The sequence below is a fragment of the Pezoporus wallicus genome, unplaced genomic scaffold (genome assembly GCF_028554395.1).
Source record: "Pezoporus wallicus isolate ANWC-B61680 ecotype Strahan unplaced genomic scaffold, APGP_CSIRO_Pwel_v1 contig_2870, whole genome shotgun sequence".
In the NCBI taxonomy this organism is placed as follows: Eukaryota; Metazoa; Chordata; class Aves; order Psittaciformes; family Psittacidae; genus Pezoporus; species Pezoporus wallicus.
Window position 1 is genome coordinate 724,251 of NW_026636990.1, and position 15,101 is coordinate 739,351.

The following is a 15,101-nucleotide window of genomic DNA, read 5'->3' on the forward strand; positions in this document are numbered from 1 at the left end:
GCTGTCATCCAGTCGTAACTCATACTATGCACCATAGGTGAACATTCCTTCCTCCTTTCTGTCCAACTAATAATGGCAGCCCTTTGCCCAACTAACTTGGTTCCCATCCTTTCTCTGACTTCTGAATTACCTCCAGCAAGGAGTAGAAGACTAAAGACAAGAGAATCATCCTTGTGTACTTCAGAGATCACCACATCTCCCTTCCCGAGCTTCAGAATGGGATGGCTGCCCCGTTGTCACTTGCATGTGGGTTGACTCAGGGGCTGGATTGCTTATGATCTTAGTGTCTGCACTGGTGCCTGCACCACCTTGAACTCAAATTCTTAACCTTGCCATCCAAGGTCTATCAATACTCTGGCTCATGTATTGCACAGTAAAACAGGCCTGCTGACAACCAGATTTTGAGATAGAAGTGCTCTCTCTGGAGCATACATATCTGATGCTGACAGTGGGTGGGGGGAGAAGTTAATCTGCATATTGAGAACAAGAGTGGATTTTCCACTGCAACAGAAGCAAGTGCAACAGCAAGTGCAACAGAAGCAAGTGGCTTTCTTGAAATCACACAGAGGACCCTGGACCTAGTGAGATCCCCATACCATGTACTAATTTTACAACCTGAAAGAGAAAGGACACTGACATGAGTCCTGATCCTTTTCCAATAATCATCAGCTTTGCATTATAGTAAAGTTTACAATTTCACTCTTGTCTATAACTAAATATTTTGCACTTGTTTTCTTTCTGTAGTAGAAGCAGAAATCTTATTTGGTCTGCACATTTACTCCCTTTACTCCATCTATCTTTCCATACTTCTCCCCCAAGCTTTGGTACCAGATAAGTTGCCAGACATAAACTGGTACGTCCACAAGCATCTTGAGTATTAATATTGGCTCCCATCTTCAACAGAAGCTTCACTGTATCAACCTGGCGTCCTGACACAGCATGCAGCAAAGGTGTGCAACCTGGGGAAGAAAGTCAAATGTTCTTTTACAATTTTTATTTTGTCAAAGCCATAAGCTAGAGATATTTTCTTATTTGCTAATGTTAGTACTGGCAAAGTAACAAATCCTTTCACTGACAACTGTTCCAACAGTTGCACTCAGCTTTTTGTAGGCAGGAAGTAACTGCTATGCCAGTTACTGACCACTGGTTTTAAAAAGAGCATGACTTCATTAGCAAAAGCCTTGCCTCATTAACTCTGCTTCTGGAGGGAAAAGTGTTTTTCTGTTGACAAGCGTCCAATATGAACTGTTGGTTTTGTATACCGTTTTGGAGGCTGATATTCTTCAGAGTGACTAGTAGCCAGATGGTGCTTGGCTAATTTTCACAAACCCCAGCTTCATCCTGTCTCTATGTATTCAAAAGACTTAGGAAATCAAGCCCTGTCCTGTGCAAAGGTGCATGTATGTGAATTGATACTTTATGTAGACAGCAACTTATTTTAAAGGCTCTAGAATATTTTCTTTTGTGTTCTCATGAGAACTTTTTTAATATTCTGCAACAATTTCTGTCCTGGAAAATACTCTGAAATCTACATTCAAGCCTAATACTCGAATTTCATAATGAAACATTATGATATCGTTCAATTGATTCCTCTTCCTTTCATTCTATTAACTAGTGAATATCATCAAGAGATTTTCCTGCAGAATCTGACAAAAGAATTTGAAATTAATAAACTGGGAATAAACATGAATTTTGAAAGCTGTAAATCTACTAGAAACTTCAGGCACAACTGAAGAATAATTATTCTTGCTGGATTCAGTAAGACTGTTGAGCAAATGTGTACTACCCAACCTGAGGTTATGCACACTCTGCCATACATGCAGGATATGAGCCACACATTTGTCTTGCAAGACTGGTGTTTAGTTACATCTGTATGTGCAATGAAATAAACAAGTTTCTCCTGGAGCTGAAATACTTCCATTTGCTGATCAGTCTATCTCCACCCACAGCCCTTCATACCTAGTACCTCTCCTGTTAAGGATCTGGACTGGGAGCATTTTAGCTTGATAAAGTATTTTTCCTACTGACCCAATAGCTGTTTTAAAGATAATAGGATGTCTGGCTTAAAGTGTAGGAAAAATTGGTAATTTGGTAAAAGCTGGTAAAGATTAAAATAGACAATGCTGATATGGACCCTTTAAAAGAAACTGCAGTAAAAAAATACTTTGAATAAACAAAATCTTCTTTGGGAGAAACGTCCAGAGGCGGCTCTAATTCAATTGGGGAATAGAGTCAAGTAAAACCTAAGCAATGGACTGCACTTTGTAATAACATTAAATATTTTCCTGAACACAAACAAAAAGGAACACAGTCTTGCAGATAAAACAGATTATTGAAATTATTGCACGCTGTACACTCAACCCTTTGAGTTTGTAATTTAAACAGTTACGTGACAAAATCATTCAAACTGTATCTGTACATATACTTCACAAGTGCAAAAGAGTGAAATTCCCTACTCTAGCATTGTGCAGACTATGTAGCATTTGCCTTTCCTTATATGAAATGACAACAATTTCTCATCATCTCCCTAAAGAAGATAAAATAGTTTCATGATAAAGTACTGTCCCATTATAGCACAACAATGTATTTGTATCCATATAAAAAAAAAATCTTACAATTAAAGGGGAAAGAAATATCCAAACTAAGAATTTTCAGTGGATGTTCCAAAGAATAACTCAAATTTCCCATATTCTGCTACTAAATATAATTTGCTGAACACAAAAATCAGGATAAAAAAATGGAAAAATTTCATTGCAAGCTGAAGCAAGTAATCCCATGAGAACAAGCTCAGCCTTCATTTACCCTCACTGTCGCAGGATTCCAGGATGGAAGGATCTTCTCGAATCACTGCAGTTAGTGTGCTCACATCGCCACTAGCTGCTGCTTGGTAAACCAGAGACAAGTCCCCCTCTTCTGCTGCATCACCTGCAGGGGAGAAGTATGTCCATGAGTAAGCAGAGAGTAAGTACAAATGATTAACAGTGAAAATTTATGACTGAATAACTCGAGGTGGAACAAAGTGTGTCTAAACAGCCCTGTGGTTTTTGTTAGTCATTGAAACTTGTTTTTCATCATAACTTCTTCCATAAACTGTCAGACATCGACAGTGAGAGGACATAAGAAAACTTCTGGAAGGTTTCCATCTCTCCTAACTATGACGTAACATAACTTGTGAAACAATGAAGGAATAGCTGAACTAGCTCATAATATCGCTGTTATATTTTTATGAGATAGGATGAAATCAGGACACAGTTGATTTCAGTTTCTGTGTTATCCTTGCACCAGTCAGAAGTCAGGCTTTTCACTTCCTTTCCCTGCAGTATCCAGGGGGATTCAGTTCTCAGGAGAGTGAACTTCTGGCAGCAATGGTTTGTATTATCAGTTCCTACAGAAAAGAATGGTGGAATATTAGTTGGAACCCAGGAGAGGTTTATTTTGTTTGGCAGTAATAGAATGAGGTATTATTTAAAGCAGATGCCTTGCAGGACCTGTTCCTAAATACTCCTCAGAATTTTGTTTCTAGAGAAATTCATGTGATGATTCTATCTTTTTTTGCTTGTAACTTCCTTAGAGACTGATCATCCTGTGTCTGACACCTCCTTTGGCTTCAAGTGGATTATAAACCTGTTAACTCCAGGAGTCGAAAGAGTTGATTTTTTTGGTGTAGGGGCAAATCTGTCATGATGTTAAAATGCTCTAGCTATATATTTTTGGTCAGCCACAGTCTCATGTTTAATTTTAGAGTTTCTGATCTCTATTCAATCAATCAGAACAGCTGCAGTGAGCTGTGTTCTTCACTGTGGCTGAGGGCCAGAGCTACAGACTATAGCATTTCTCCAGCCACTGAACTACCTTGTAATTAGGAGAAAGTAAAACTAATGCCTAAATCACACTAGAGAGCTGATCAAAGGAATGACAGAGCAAGTGAGTGGTGGCTTATCCTTACTGTCATGTCTTCTGGAGATGGCATAACTATACAGAAAAATGGGAGATTGTTTAAAGAGAATTTGAAAAGTTAATAAAGTCTTTTTCATAATAAAATATTGCATTTTCATATATATGAACATGTATATGTTTTGAATGATAAAAGGTTTTTAAAGATAACTTTAAAGTATTAGCCACACAATTCACATTGTGATCAGATGTTGCTACAGCTGAACCCACCTGAGCTCCACACTGGGGTTTACAGCCCTGTGCAATTCCCCACATGTGACCTTCTCCCCAGGATGCAATAATGACTCTCAACTTCAAAACTTGGCTTCCATGGAAACACAATCAGCCCTTGCCCTGGGAAAGGTTAGTCTGTCAGACCCAGAGCTCTTATTGTGGGCTTGGGAAAACTTGAGAGCTGATGTTAAATTTGTCTTCACCAGCACACAGATTCCCTTTCTATCACCTCTCAACTGAAGAAAATTTGATTTCCTTTCTTTCTTCTAGTTATCTTTTAAATAACACATTTGATATGGTTTGTAAATTAAAAATGTTAACTTGTTTTTTATTCTACTGGGGAGTCTATCACTGAGACAACTGTTCATTTGGCTCAGAAGCTTTGACCTGTGTGCTTGGGAGATCAGGAGAGACTAAGAGTCGTTGCCTCTCAAGAGTCATCATCAGTGACTAGTATACAAAAAAAGAAGTGACTTTACCACAGGGCCCATTAATCAGATTTCCTTATCATGCCAGATCTGCAGACTGCTCTCACAATCAGCAAACTCAGCAAAGACATGTTAATAACAAGCTCAGGTCTGAGCTAGTCCCTTACTCAAAGAGGGGTGTAGTATGGGCTGGGTGGAAGGCAAGGAGACAAGGCAGAAGTTCGTCACTGGTGCTGCTCCTCTTGGCCAGCCTCTGGAGGTACACTTGCCAGCCACAAGCACCAGCATAAGCTCTTCTCACAGCTGCATGTGATGCTTGTTATATGGGAATGGTACAGAGAAGAAGCTGCTGGCATTGGGAAAGAAACCATTAGATATACTGAGATACACAGTGGATCAAAGGGACTCTCACCTCGTTTCATGCACTACACATGTAAATTTCATACTTTTTGCTGTTTAGCCTTGTAAATACTGTTAAATCTTCCTGCTGTGAGTCAGGAGGGAGCAATCCACCCATAAAGAGAAACTCTCCATCTCCCAAGCAGAGCATGTGCTTACCCAGAGGGCATGGTGGTGGGAAGATGAGGACATGGGCACAAAACGGCATGTGGGTCCCTGACTCCTTCTACCCCTTCTCATCTAACTAAAACCAACTCACCTTCTACCCTGTGCCTTTGCTTGTGCTGGGCTGCATCTGCTTTTTCTAGAGCAATTATCCTGCTGTATGAGGAGAAGAAGCGAAACTAAATAAATGGATGAATGAATGAAGCTTTCCCCATGCCTGTGCTCACAGATCACGAGCTCCACTCTTGTTAAGCTACAGTGGCATGAAGCCACATCCAAGATTCACAGTTCCCTATCTGTGAATCCTAGCTGTCAGAGCTAGAAAAGGCAGAAGAACCAGGCTGTCACCCTGCTGATGAGGAAGACTGGGCCAGGAGGACTTGATGGGCACCCATATTGTGCATCTGACATAAGGTAGACTGACACTAATTCAATTTCTATAGGGTGACATGATTTCAAGTAGGGTGTCTTGAACATGACCTTTGTGGCTTTGTGTAGGAGGCAAGGAGGAAGATAGATGTGTGGCATTCTGATGCTTCAGATGGCAGGGAGTAGGAAATGCCAGGATGTAATTTCTCCTGCTTCATCTTCCTGCAGCTTAACCCAACAAGGAATAAGGGGGCATAGGCACAAAGCTTGTAGGCTGTTTAATTTTGCGGACACATCCCTGGGCATGCAGAATGGGTGTTCTGCAGAAGGTGACAGTGAGGTACTGAGCACTTGTGAGCTTAACCTCCTGGGGAACTCAGCTGTGACTGGGGAATCAGCACTAAGTGGGATAAAGGGACTGTGAGTAGCCAAATGCCTGACTCTCCATCCTCAAATGTGTTAGCATTACTTCATTTATTGTCTTGCAGTTCTGTAAATGCCAGTGAATACTGGTGCCATCTCAGATACATTTATATTTTATTTTGCAAAATTATTGTGCTACTGGTAAAAGGAAGCTGTCAGCTTCAGGAAGGCAGAAGGTCCGACTGAGAGCCCATGTATGGAGCAAGGATAGAGAGAAACTGCAGGCTAGCACAACAGTGGCATAGAAAGATCTAGAAGAAACTTAGTGAATAGACCAAATGACATACAGGTTGTGACAGCTTTTGTAGCTACAATCCCCAGAATCAATCTTAAAAGCCAATTTATCTGAAATAAAGTGCAATATTTTGAAAGTACGTGATTCCTTGAAGGCAAAGTAATTTTGGTTAGGAAAGGGTTTATATAAAGATACAAGCAGAATGATCACAGGATTCAGAGCAATGAAATTACACAGCTTGTGAAATTAATTCTTCTCAGACTCTCCTGTGATGAATGCATGCTTTACACGATTTGCTGTGTCGGCTGATGTGTTGTTTTACAAAGCGCACATTGGAGGTATGTAAGTGTGTGCTTTCTCCTGCACTGGAATTTGCTGTAGCTGATTTTACATGGTCTTGACAATGACTGATTTCGACCTTGCTAAAACAGTAGGTTTGGAAAACAGAAGGCCATAATACAGTGTAATTTATGTTCATTGTGAAGGAGAAATATTGGTGTATATTATTTACTCCCTTCTTTCCTATAAGTCTTCTTTCCACCGGTAGCCAAATGCCTTATGTGATTTCCCACAGCTCATCAGTAGCACACAATACTAGGCAGTTTATTTGATTTCAGCATGTCAGTGTCAAGGGTCAGAAGGATGTGGGTAAGTGCAGTTTTTGAGAATTATAACTTGCTCTGCTGTCAATACTGGTAGGTATTATTTTAATGAGCTGTAATATAGGAAGTGTTGTAAAGAGACAGTATGCTTTTCAAGCCTGGGATGCTGTTCATTTGATCTGTAACTGGGATAGTTTTCTGATGTTTGGGGTGAAGAAAGGTTTGTAGGGAGGGTTGAATTGCTTTACTGGACCGACAGATTTATCTGGTGTGTTTGAATGATGATCATTCATTCATTCATTCATGTGTATTCTTTCACTGTTATAAATCATTCCAATGAAAGATACTCCCTTTCTCCTTACTAAAAAAATTGTGCCTACTTGAATCAGTAATGTAATGAGACATTAACATGCTGTTCAGATAAAATCCACCACAGGCTGTATATTTTGAATAGCACTTTCTTTGCATGATAACCAGTGGTTTCACTGTCCCATTACTGCTTACTGCTTGCTCCTGCTCTCCATCCACCTCCCACACAGCACAGCTGTCAGGGAAGGCAAACAGTAAGTCACAAATCATCTAATGAGCCAGCATCCCTGGTGTGGTGGTGATGGCGAGTTTATCTGGAGGGGACTCTTTTGCTGTGGAGGTGCTATGAGAGGAGTGTAAGATGGGCCTGGAGATGATGCTGGACAGGAATAAGGATAGGTCAGTATGGAGAGTGGCCTGACAGCAGAAAAGGCTGCTGATCAGTAGCAAGGGTAGTACAGGCGTATGTTGCCCCCTCTCTCTTTTACTTCTATCCGTATATGGTGGTTAAGGTCAGTGGTCTCCTGAACTGCTTTCTGCCCCCTTATCCATCTGAAGACTTGACTTCTCATTCCCCAGCCCTGATCACATTCCAGCCTCATTCCCAGCATCACTGCCACTGGCTCCCTGGCAGCCATCTCCCTAGCACTGACTGTTCAGGATTTCCCCTCTCCCTTCCCAGTCTGAGCACTGCAGGGTCGATGTGTGGCACAGAGCATACTCGCGGTGCATGCAGACAGAGAGTTTTAGAATGGCTGTTTGGAGCTGCAGTAGCTCAGTCATCCCCACACCTCTGTCCTGCTTGGGAAAATGCTCCATATGTGATTCACACATGACCCTGGGGCACCTCTCTCTATTCCTGCAGTACAGATCCCCCTTCTCCTGTTGCATTTCCCTTTCTCCTTTATCCTTGCTGGTAGGATTTTTTGCCTTTTGTCACTCAGTTTTGCTTGATGGCTTCCCACTGCTCCCTGTCTGCTCAGGGTGGGGTTCTGGCTGGGATGGTGTGCTCTCAAGACTTGCTTCAGGCTTTGAGCACTACTGTGGCTGAAAGGCAGCTTTAAGTCCACTGCTCTACGTGGAGTGTGTTTACTCTGGGTACACCAAAGAAGCATAGGCAAGCTCAAAAGTACAACCATAGGCAAGCACCTATGTCAGCTCGGACACTTTGCAGGCATGCATGAGAAACTGTAGCCCCTGCAAACAAATCATTTTGGCAAGCTGACTGAAAGAGAGATTTGTTAGAACACATGTAAACAAGCAATGACAGCTACCTGCTTTGGGAACATAAAAGGACTGCCACTGCGTTCCTCTGAGTAGATTAAGCCGTAAGACACAAAAGCTTGCACTGGCAAACATGAAATTCAAACATTTAACTTAAAAAACAGAAAACAAAGGGACATTTGTATTTCCATAGCAACCTTACCATGTAGAAAATCTTCATGTTGGGGATTTAAAAAATAATTTAAATTCACAGTTACAGCAGTACTTACCTATAGAGCTAAGATTTCCTGAAGCAAAGCTGATCACTTGACAGCATCTAGTTCTTTCAATGTACACAAACTAGTAAACTTGGGAAAATATTTTTTTCTTAAATTTTTACTCCATTTTAAACTGCTCTGTTTGCTAATATTGCATTTTTTTTTATATATATCCATAGACATGAAGACCAATATCTAATATAAATTTATACATATATCTTTTGATGCTAAGCAGAAAAGAAATTTGATGCTCTTACTATTCTGCTGAAAAAAATTATTTAAAAAGAAAATACTGTAGCAATAGGCTGAAATACCCATGTCTAAATCTGAATAAAGAAATTCCTTCACATGTAACCAAAATAAATCTCTGTGAGACCTAATCTTTTCCAAAAAATTGTTGTTATTAATTCTGTCAAGTAATCCTAGTGAGTTTGATGGGAGGCATGGGAAGACCAGAAGATTTTGAAATTAGTAGCAGGTCACTTACCTCTGTGCTGATCAAACACTGATGAGGTACTGAAATCCATTGTGGTCTATCTCATTATTTACAACCAGACCACACAAATGACATCTCCAGGGTTTTCAGGGAAGAATCCCATATATAACAGTAAATAATGCAATGATAGCTGTCGCCAGTCTTCTTGTAAGAGAATTGAACTTGCTTTACCACTGAAGATTGTTGTCAAAGCAAGGACATTATCACTATCCTAATGGGAATGGTATATTCTGTTTGCTATGCACCCTCTTCAAATGAGATCCCTGGAAGCTTAGCTGAGCTTCTGAAAAAACGTCTTAGCTTCAGTGAGTGAAACTGCCTGTAAGCGGCTCTGAGAGATGCTGCAGCTACCCAGCCTCAGCAGCAGAGCTCTGCCCGTAGAAAACAAGCCTCAGAGGGTGAGTGGGACTGGGCTGTCAGACAGAGCATGTGCAGAGCTGCCAGCGCAGTTTGGATGCAGACATCCTTGCTGTGCCAGCCAAGTGGCATGTGCTCCATTCACCGACAGCCCTGTGGGCAGGCTGCCTGTACCACTGTGCTGTCAGTATGTGTCTGAGGAAGGCTTGTGAAGTGATGTTTTCAGAGATTACCCAATTCCTGATTAACACCTGCACAGAGAATCCAAATTAACAAGCCCTTTCTACCTTAGTTTAGTGCCATCCAGTTACAGTTAAAGTACAACGTTTCATGAAGGGATAATAATTGAGAACACATTACCATGGCTGAAGTGCATAGTGATAGCTCCAACAGCATAGTGCAATAGGTATAATAGTTCACAGTGGATGCTCCAAACCTAGTTTTGCCAAACTGACAGTTGACCAACACCTCCACCCTATATTTTTTGACTGGGCCTCTGCCTCCCTAAGTTGGGACACAGACTCTACTGCAAAGGGCTGGGGGGGGGGAAGGGAACAACTCTTGTGAGCTCTGCTTTTAGCTGGGTTGTCTCTGTGGGAGAAATAAAAATAAATGGGCTGACTTGGAATTCACCTGGAGCAGTGGGTCACCGGCGGTGCCTAGGGGTTGGTAGATGGGAGGAACAGAACAATTCTGCTTAGCACTGATGCACTGGAAGAAACACATAACTACTGTAGAATAATGCAAACAAATATGCAAAAATTCAAAAAAGCTAGACACTTTTGAACCTCAAAGTACAAACAAGATCTATACTAAAGCTAACCATAGGTTTGGTCAGCATAAGAAGACCCTAGACTTTACTCATTGTGTTTATTCTGTACTGATGTTTTGACCAGTTCCTGTGACTACAACAGGTGTTAGGAATATAAAGTACATTTGGACACTGTAGGAGTTGTATCTGGAGCTGATTCACATCCCAAGCATCTGCTGCTGAACCTTAATCTAAATGATGTGTTTGGGAATAGATAGTGGGTCTAGGAAGGAACACAGCCTCAACAGCGTTAAATGACATATCACAGCTGAAATTCTCAAAAATGTGGCGGTGTGACCTGCTCAAGTGTCCTTAACTGCGGAGAGGCATGTGGTGGGACTGGAGCCAGAGACTGGCTCCGTTTCATTTCCCTGCTGCTGACTGGTTTATGCTATGGATCACCTCAGGCCTTTTTTATATTAAGGAGGGATCCACTATGTAGCAAGTGTGATCTGTGAACAGAGTATTAGTTATGCAGATGGTCAGCTCTAACTGTACCTATCTAGTTTGATCAATTAAATGCTCACAGTTTAACCTGTCCTCCTGAGATGGAAGCAATGGGCTTTGGAGATTACTGGTCCAGTCTCTTGCAGTGCATTTGCCTGGGCATGAGGTGCATTGAAGGTATGAGGCCAGGTAATTTTGGGGAGAAACACCCAGGTACTCAGGTATGCAGCTGACTCCTCATGGGTCCCAAAGGGAACAGAATACTCATTATAGCACTGTGTGCATATGCCAAGGGCTCAGCCTGCCTTCAGCTATAGGAAAGATAGGCACCTCTTCTGAGATAAGTGTCCACAGCCCATGAAGACAAAATGTGTTTGAAGGTCAGTAACTTCTGTCCTCTACATCCATCAGAAAAAAAGCAAGGCCAGTGCTTGAGCAAAACAGCTTTCCCCAATGTAGGTACAAGCACCATGTGAACACAGCTGTGTGTCTCAGCTATGGTGAACACGTCAAAGTTCAGAGGTTGCCAGAAACCCCAAGATTTGGGAGCCGGACTTGAGTAACTGATTTTTCTGGAAGTATCTTTTTATTTCTTCTTTAGAAGGGTTGAAGGAGATGTCTCCAAATTCATCAGGACCGCCTGTGCTCAGTGGCTGTGAAAACAACCCTGGCTATGGACAACTAACCCAAAAAAGAGGTAGATCCTGGTGACAGCTCTAATTTGTTAAAGCAGGTAAAGATGACAGCTTTAATTTGTTAATTTACATTTTTCTTTAATTTAAGCAGTGTTCCTGAATTTTTATGCTGTCAGCAGTAGCTGTTTTTTTTGGGGTTGCATTTGGTGGGAGGAAGCCCTGGTATAGAAAAATTACAAAAAGCAAGTATCAGAAACACTGTTTTTCTTTGTGGTTTTGTTTGTTTGCCCACATTTGCCAGTGCATTGGCATTTGACTGTATGTCAGGTAGTTAACTCTCCTCTTTCTAACTTGTTTCATTAGGTGAATGCAAAAGTTGTGGTGAGACGACAGAGAATGGGCAAAACATATACTCAAATGCTATGTAAATGTTATTTACAGGGGTGCAGAGCAGGGCTGACGGCTGGCATTGCAGAGACCGAGAGATCTTACCGAGCGCTTCCAACTGGCAGACAGCACCCGCTCTGTGCCGCATTGCCAACACGAGCATAGACCCAGCTTACACATCTACTCTTCTGCTGCCCCTGCAGAAGACGGCGCATGTGGGCAAGGGTTCTGCGTGCATTTTCACCTTGGCACAGCCAGAGCTTTGCAGGAAGGATGCTGTGCCTCCGCAGAGCGCCTGGAGCAGCAGTGCCCCCATCTGTAAGGAGCCCTGCCAGCAGCCCGCACCGCAGGCCAGCAGCCGCAGCCCCTGAACGTTTGTTTCCCTGCTTTCTTCACGGGTGTGTTGCAAGCCTCAGTATTGCCTGGTAAGGCATATCATCTAGCGAATGGGAGTCAAAATGAACCGAGGTACCATCAACTTTCGCTTTCTGTTCCCAATGAAATCCAGTAATAATAAATTGATTATAAAGTATTTAAAGTACCATGCTATATAGACTGACTCCTGATTGGACTTGGAGCTCCGTCCTCAGTGCTGGGAGTGCTAGTACCAAGCTCAGACGTGTGGAGAGGTCAGAGCCCTAGCCAGCAGGATTCAGCTGTGCTCTCTGGTGAGGACTGATACAGGTACACCTAAATGGACAAAATCTGTGTTGAAATCTCAGCAAATAAGAGTGACTTGAGAAAGAAGAATAAAGTTACAGCTACACCTTAGAGGTTCCCATGTGAAATTCAAGACAAAGTGAGGATGTGTTGCTTCATAAAGCGAAATACCTCCTCTGCTAAGTCAATACTATTTTTTGTCCTTAACTTCAACAGGATCAGGGCATCTCCCATGGTATGATTTATTGGGACATCCTAGCAGCTGTGAGACAATTTTAGCAGCAAGCCAATCACACCTGAGAGTCCATTCTGTAATTGGAGTAGGGCTGTTAAACAGCAACTGGTTTTACAGGTACTGTTTTCCCAGATGATAACTGGTTTGTGATTAACTAAACCGAATTCATACTTTTTCTCAGACTGATTGTGCCCGCTTCAGAAGGAGTGGGAAGTCTCACACTGAGTTTATCACCCTTGCCGTGCTGTAGCTTTTCTTGTTACCCTCCAAAGACTTTCTCATGATATTTTCAGGTCTAAAACTGTGTTCAGTACCTCTGGTATGGTGTAAGGCTGGTTTGAAGAGCCTGGCAGAGTGGGCAAGCCAGATGTGCATATGGAGAAGCAGATGGGGTGAGTGGGGGTTTGTGCTCGGCCAGGAGAGTCAAGGTGTGTCTTCTGTGTACACACCCCTATGTGATACCAGGAGGTGGGGCATGACACATTCGTGGTATTACACTGGTAAAGGGTAACCTATGTGCAAATCCTTGTTTTCTTATTTTTATGTTTTTATTCCATTATTTTATTATTTTAAAAATCTATTACTTTTTATTGTACAAGATAACAAAGAGACAAAAAGGTGTCTGTTCCAGGTCATATCAAAAGTTCACTTAGCCAGATAACTGCAGGGTCTAAATAGCTCTCATCAGCAGCTGTCTGGCTAACTGCAGGACAAGTGTGTATTGATACTTCCTCTGAGCACTGCCCTAGTCTCCAGCCTTTTTCAGGTAGTGTCCTGCAGAGCAATCTCAAAGGCAGTGCTGCGATTCTGCGGAGTTCCGGTAGATGGTGGAATGGGATCAGCACTTGGGTCTTTGAACCCGCAGAAGCAGCTCTTAAGTAGAGACGCTTGCATTGTTTCTCTAGTAAATCCTTTTAAGTGGAGGAAGAAAAGTTCATTTGTGGGAAACCGGTAATCTCTGACATTATGCAGTGCATTAAGAATGTCTTCAAATTAATGAAGTGCCATTCCAGATATCGAATAACAGTACAGAGCATGACTAATCATCTATGAATGGTAAGCTTTGAAAGCCTTGGTGTAAACCTTTGTGACACTAAATTTGCATTGGTAAAATACAGGAAAAGCTTAACATGTGTTTTTATTTCTTTGGCTCCAAAATGCTCTATCTTAAACAAGAAAGATAGCATGTTTTTACTTCTTTGGCTCCAAAATGCTCTATCTTAAACAAGAAAGATAGCAAATTATAGGTGGACTGAAAACATTATCAAGAACAACGAATCATAAGGACAAAACAGACTGACTGGTCTATGTTTAAAATGAGAAGGGAGAGTCACCCATTGCAGCCCTGAATCAGGAGAAGGCAGCTACCTCTTCCCCAGTGGGTGGGGATGTACACGTTGGGAATCCATCTCCCCATGCCTCTGACTTGCTGGGACAGCTAAGTCAGCTCATCTTTGTACTGGATTCAGAGTTATAATACCTGATGGATGCGAGTGTCTTTTCAAAGGTATTGGCACCATTCTGCTTTTATGTGTTTGCTGTAAAGGTTTTCCTGTTAAGACACCCAAAACCAGGTTAGTGAGGGAATGTCAGCAACTGTGGGAGCACTACCTGCGTAACTGTGGCTGTGTCCAGGCTCTGCAATGGGACACACATCCAGATCCAACCAGAAGCAAGGATACAGAAAACAGGGAATTTGGGTGACAAGTCAATTCTTGGAGAAACTGCTTAAAAAAGAAACTGTTCATCCCCTGCCTCCAAGCACTTTCATACTATATGAAAGGCAAAATATATCCAGTCTAGTTAACTTTGTTTGTAGAAAAGACAGGAATCTATTTATTTGTTATAGGGTTATTTTATCACACAAGCCTCCTCTGTTCCTCATTAGTGCTTACAATACACTGAAAGCAGCCAGCCACACTTCATATAGTCTTCTGCAAAGAGCCAAGAAAGCATACACCTTCCTTCTAGTCCTTTTTATTTGAATCTCTTCTCTGCCTCTTAATGCGGAAGTCAGAGGGCAAAACCAAGATTAAATCCCACACTCATATCTTTGTATCATGTTTGTTCTAACAATTCCAGTTTCATTTAACAGCTACATAATATTGCAAAAGCTACTCCTCTGACCCTCTTCAGTGTGATTACAGTGAGGTGTGTAATGTGGAGTGAATTTGCTCATGACTTCTGGGTTTTTTGTGTTTGGGGTAATTGAAGGCATATGTCCATTAAGGTCTTTGATTAGCAGTTTTTACATTTCATTGCCAAGATATGCTAAAGCCCCAGATATGAGATAAAAAGAAAAAAAGGTGTCTGTAACATGCAAACTGCTAATTGTGGCATGAAGGGTTTAGTCTTGCATTCTTTGCATATGTGGGACTCATGTTGATATGTCAACCCAGATTATGAGCTTTACTTCAGGCTTGCAAGCTGACAAGTGCTCAGTAGTAATGGGGGACATAGGTCCGTAGTTTGGTATTACTATACTTAGACAGAAG

General features: G+C 41.8%; 1 protein-coding gene across 2 annotated transcripts in view; it reads right to left on the reverse strand.

Moving 5' to 3' along the window:
* Positions 1 to 9,500, reverse strand: part of ANKRD55 (ankyrin repeat domain 55) — a 44,906-nt gene extending 35,406 nt beyond the window's left edge. The window contains exons 1-3 of one of the 2 annotated variants that reach the window (XM_057402657.1): positions 9,066 to 9,498; positions 2,803 to 2,925; positions 829 to 959 (exon numbers count right to left, since the gene is read on the reverse strand). In XM_057402657.1, coding sequence (XP_057258640.1) covers positions 829 to 959; positions 2,803 to 2,925; positions 9,066 to 9,105 — 294 coding nt within the window. In that variant the 5' untranslated portion in view covers positions 9,106 to 9,498. Of the gene's footprint in view, positions 1 to 828; positions 960 to 2,802; positions 2,926 to 9,065 lie in introns of both variants that reach the window. The other variant, XM_057402658.1, reaches the window with a different exon arrangement.
* Positions 9,501 to 15,101: the final 5,601 nt, after the last annotated feature.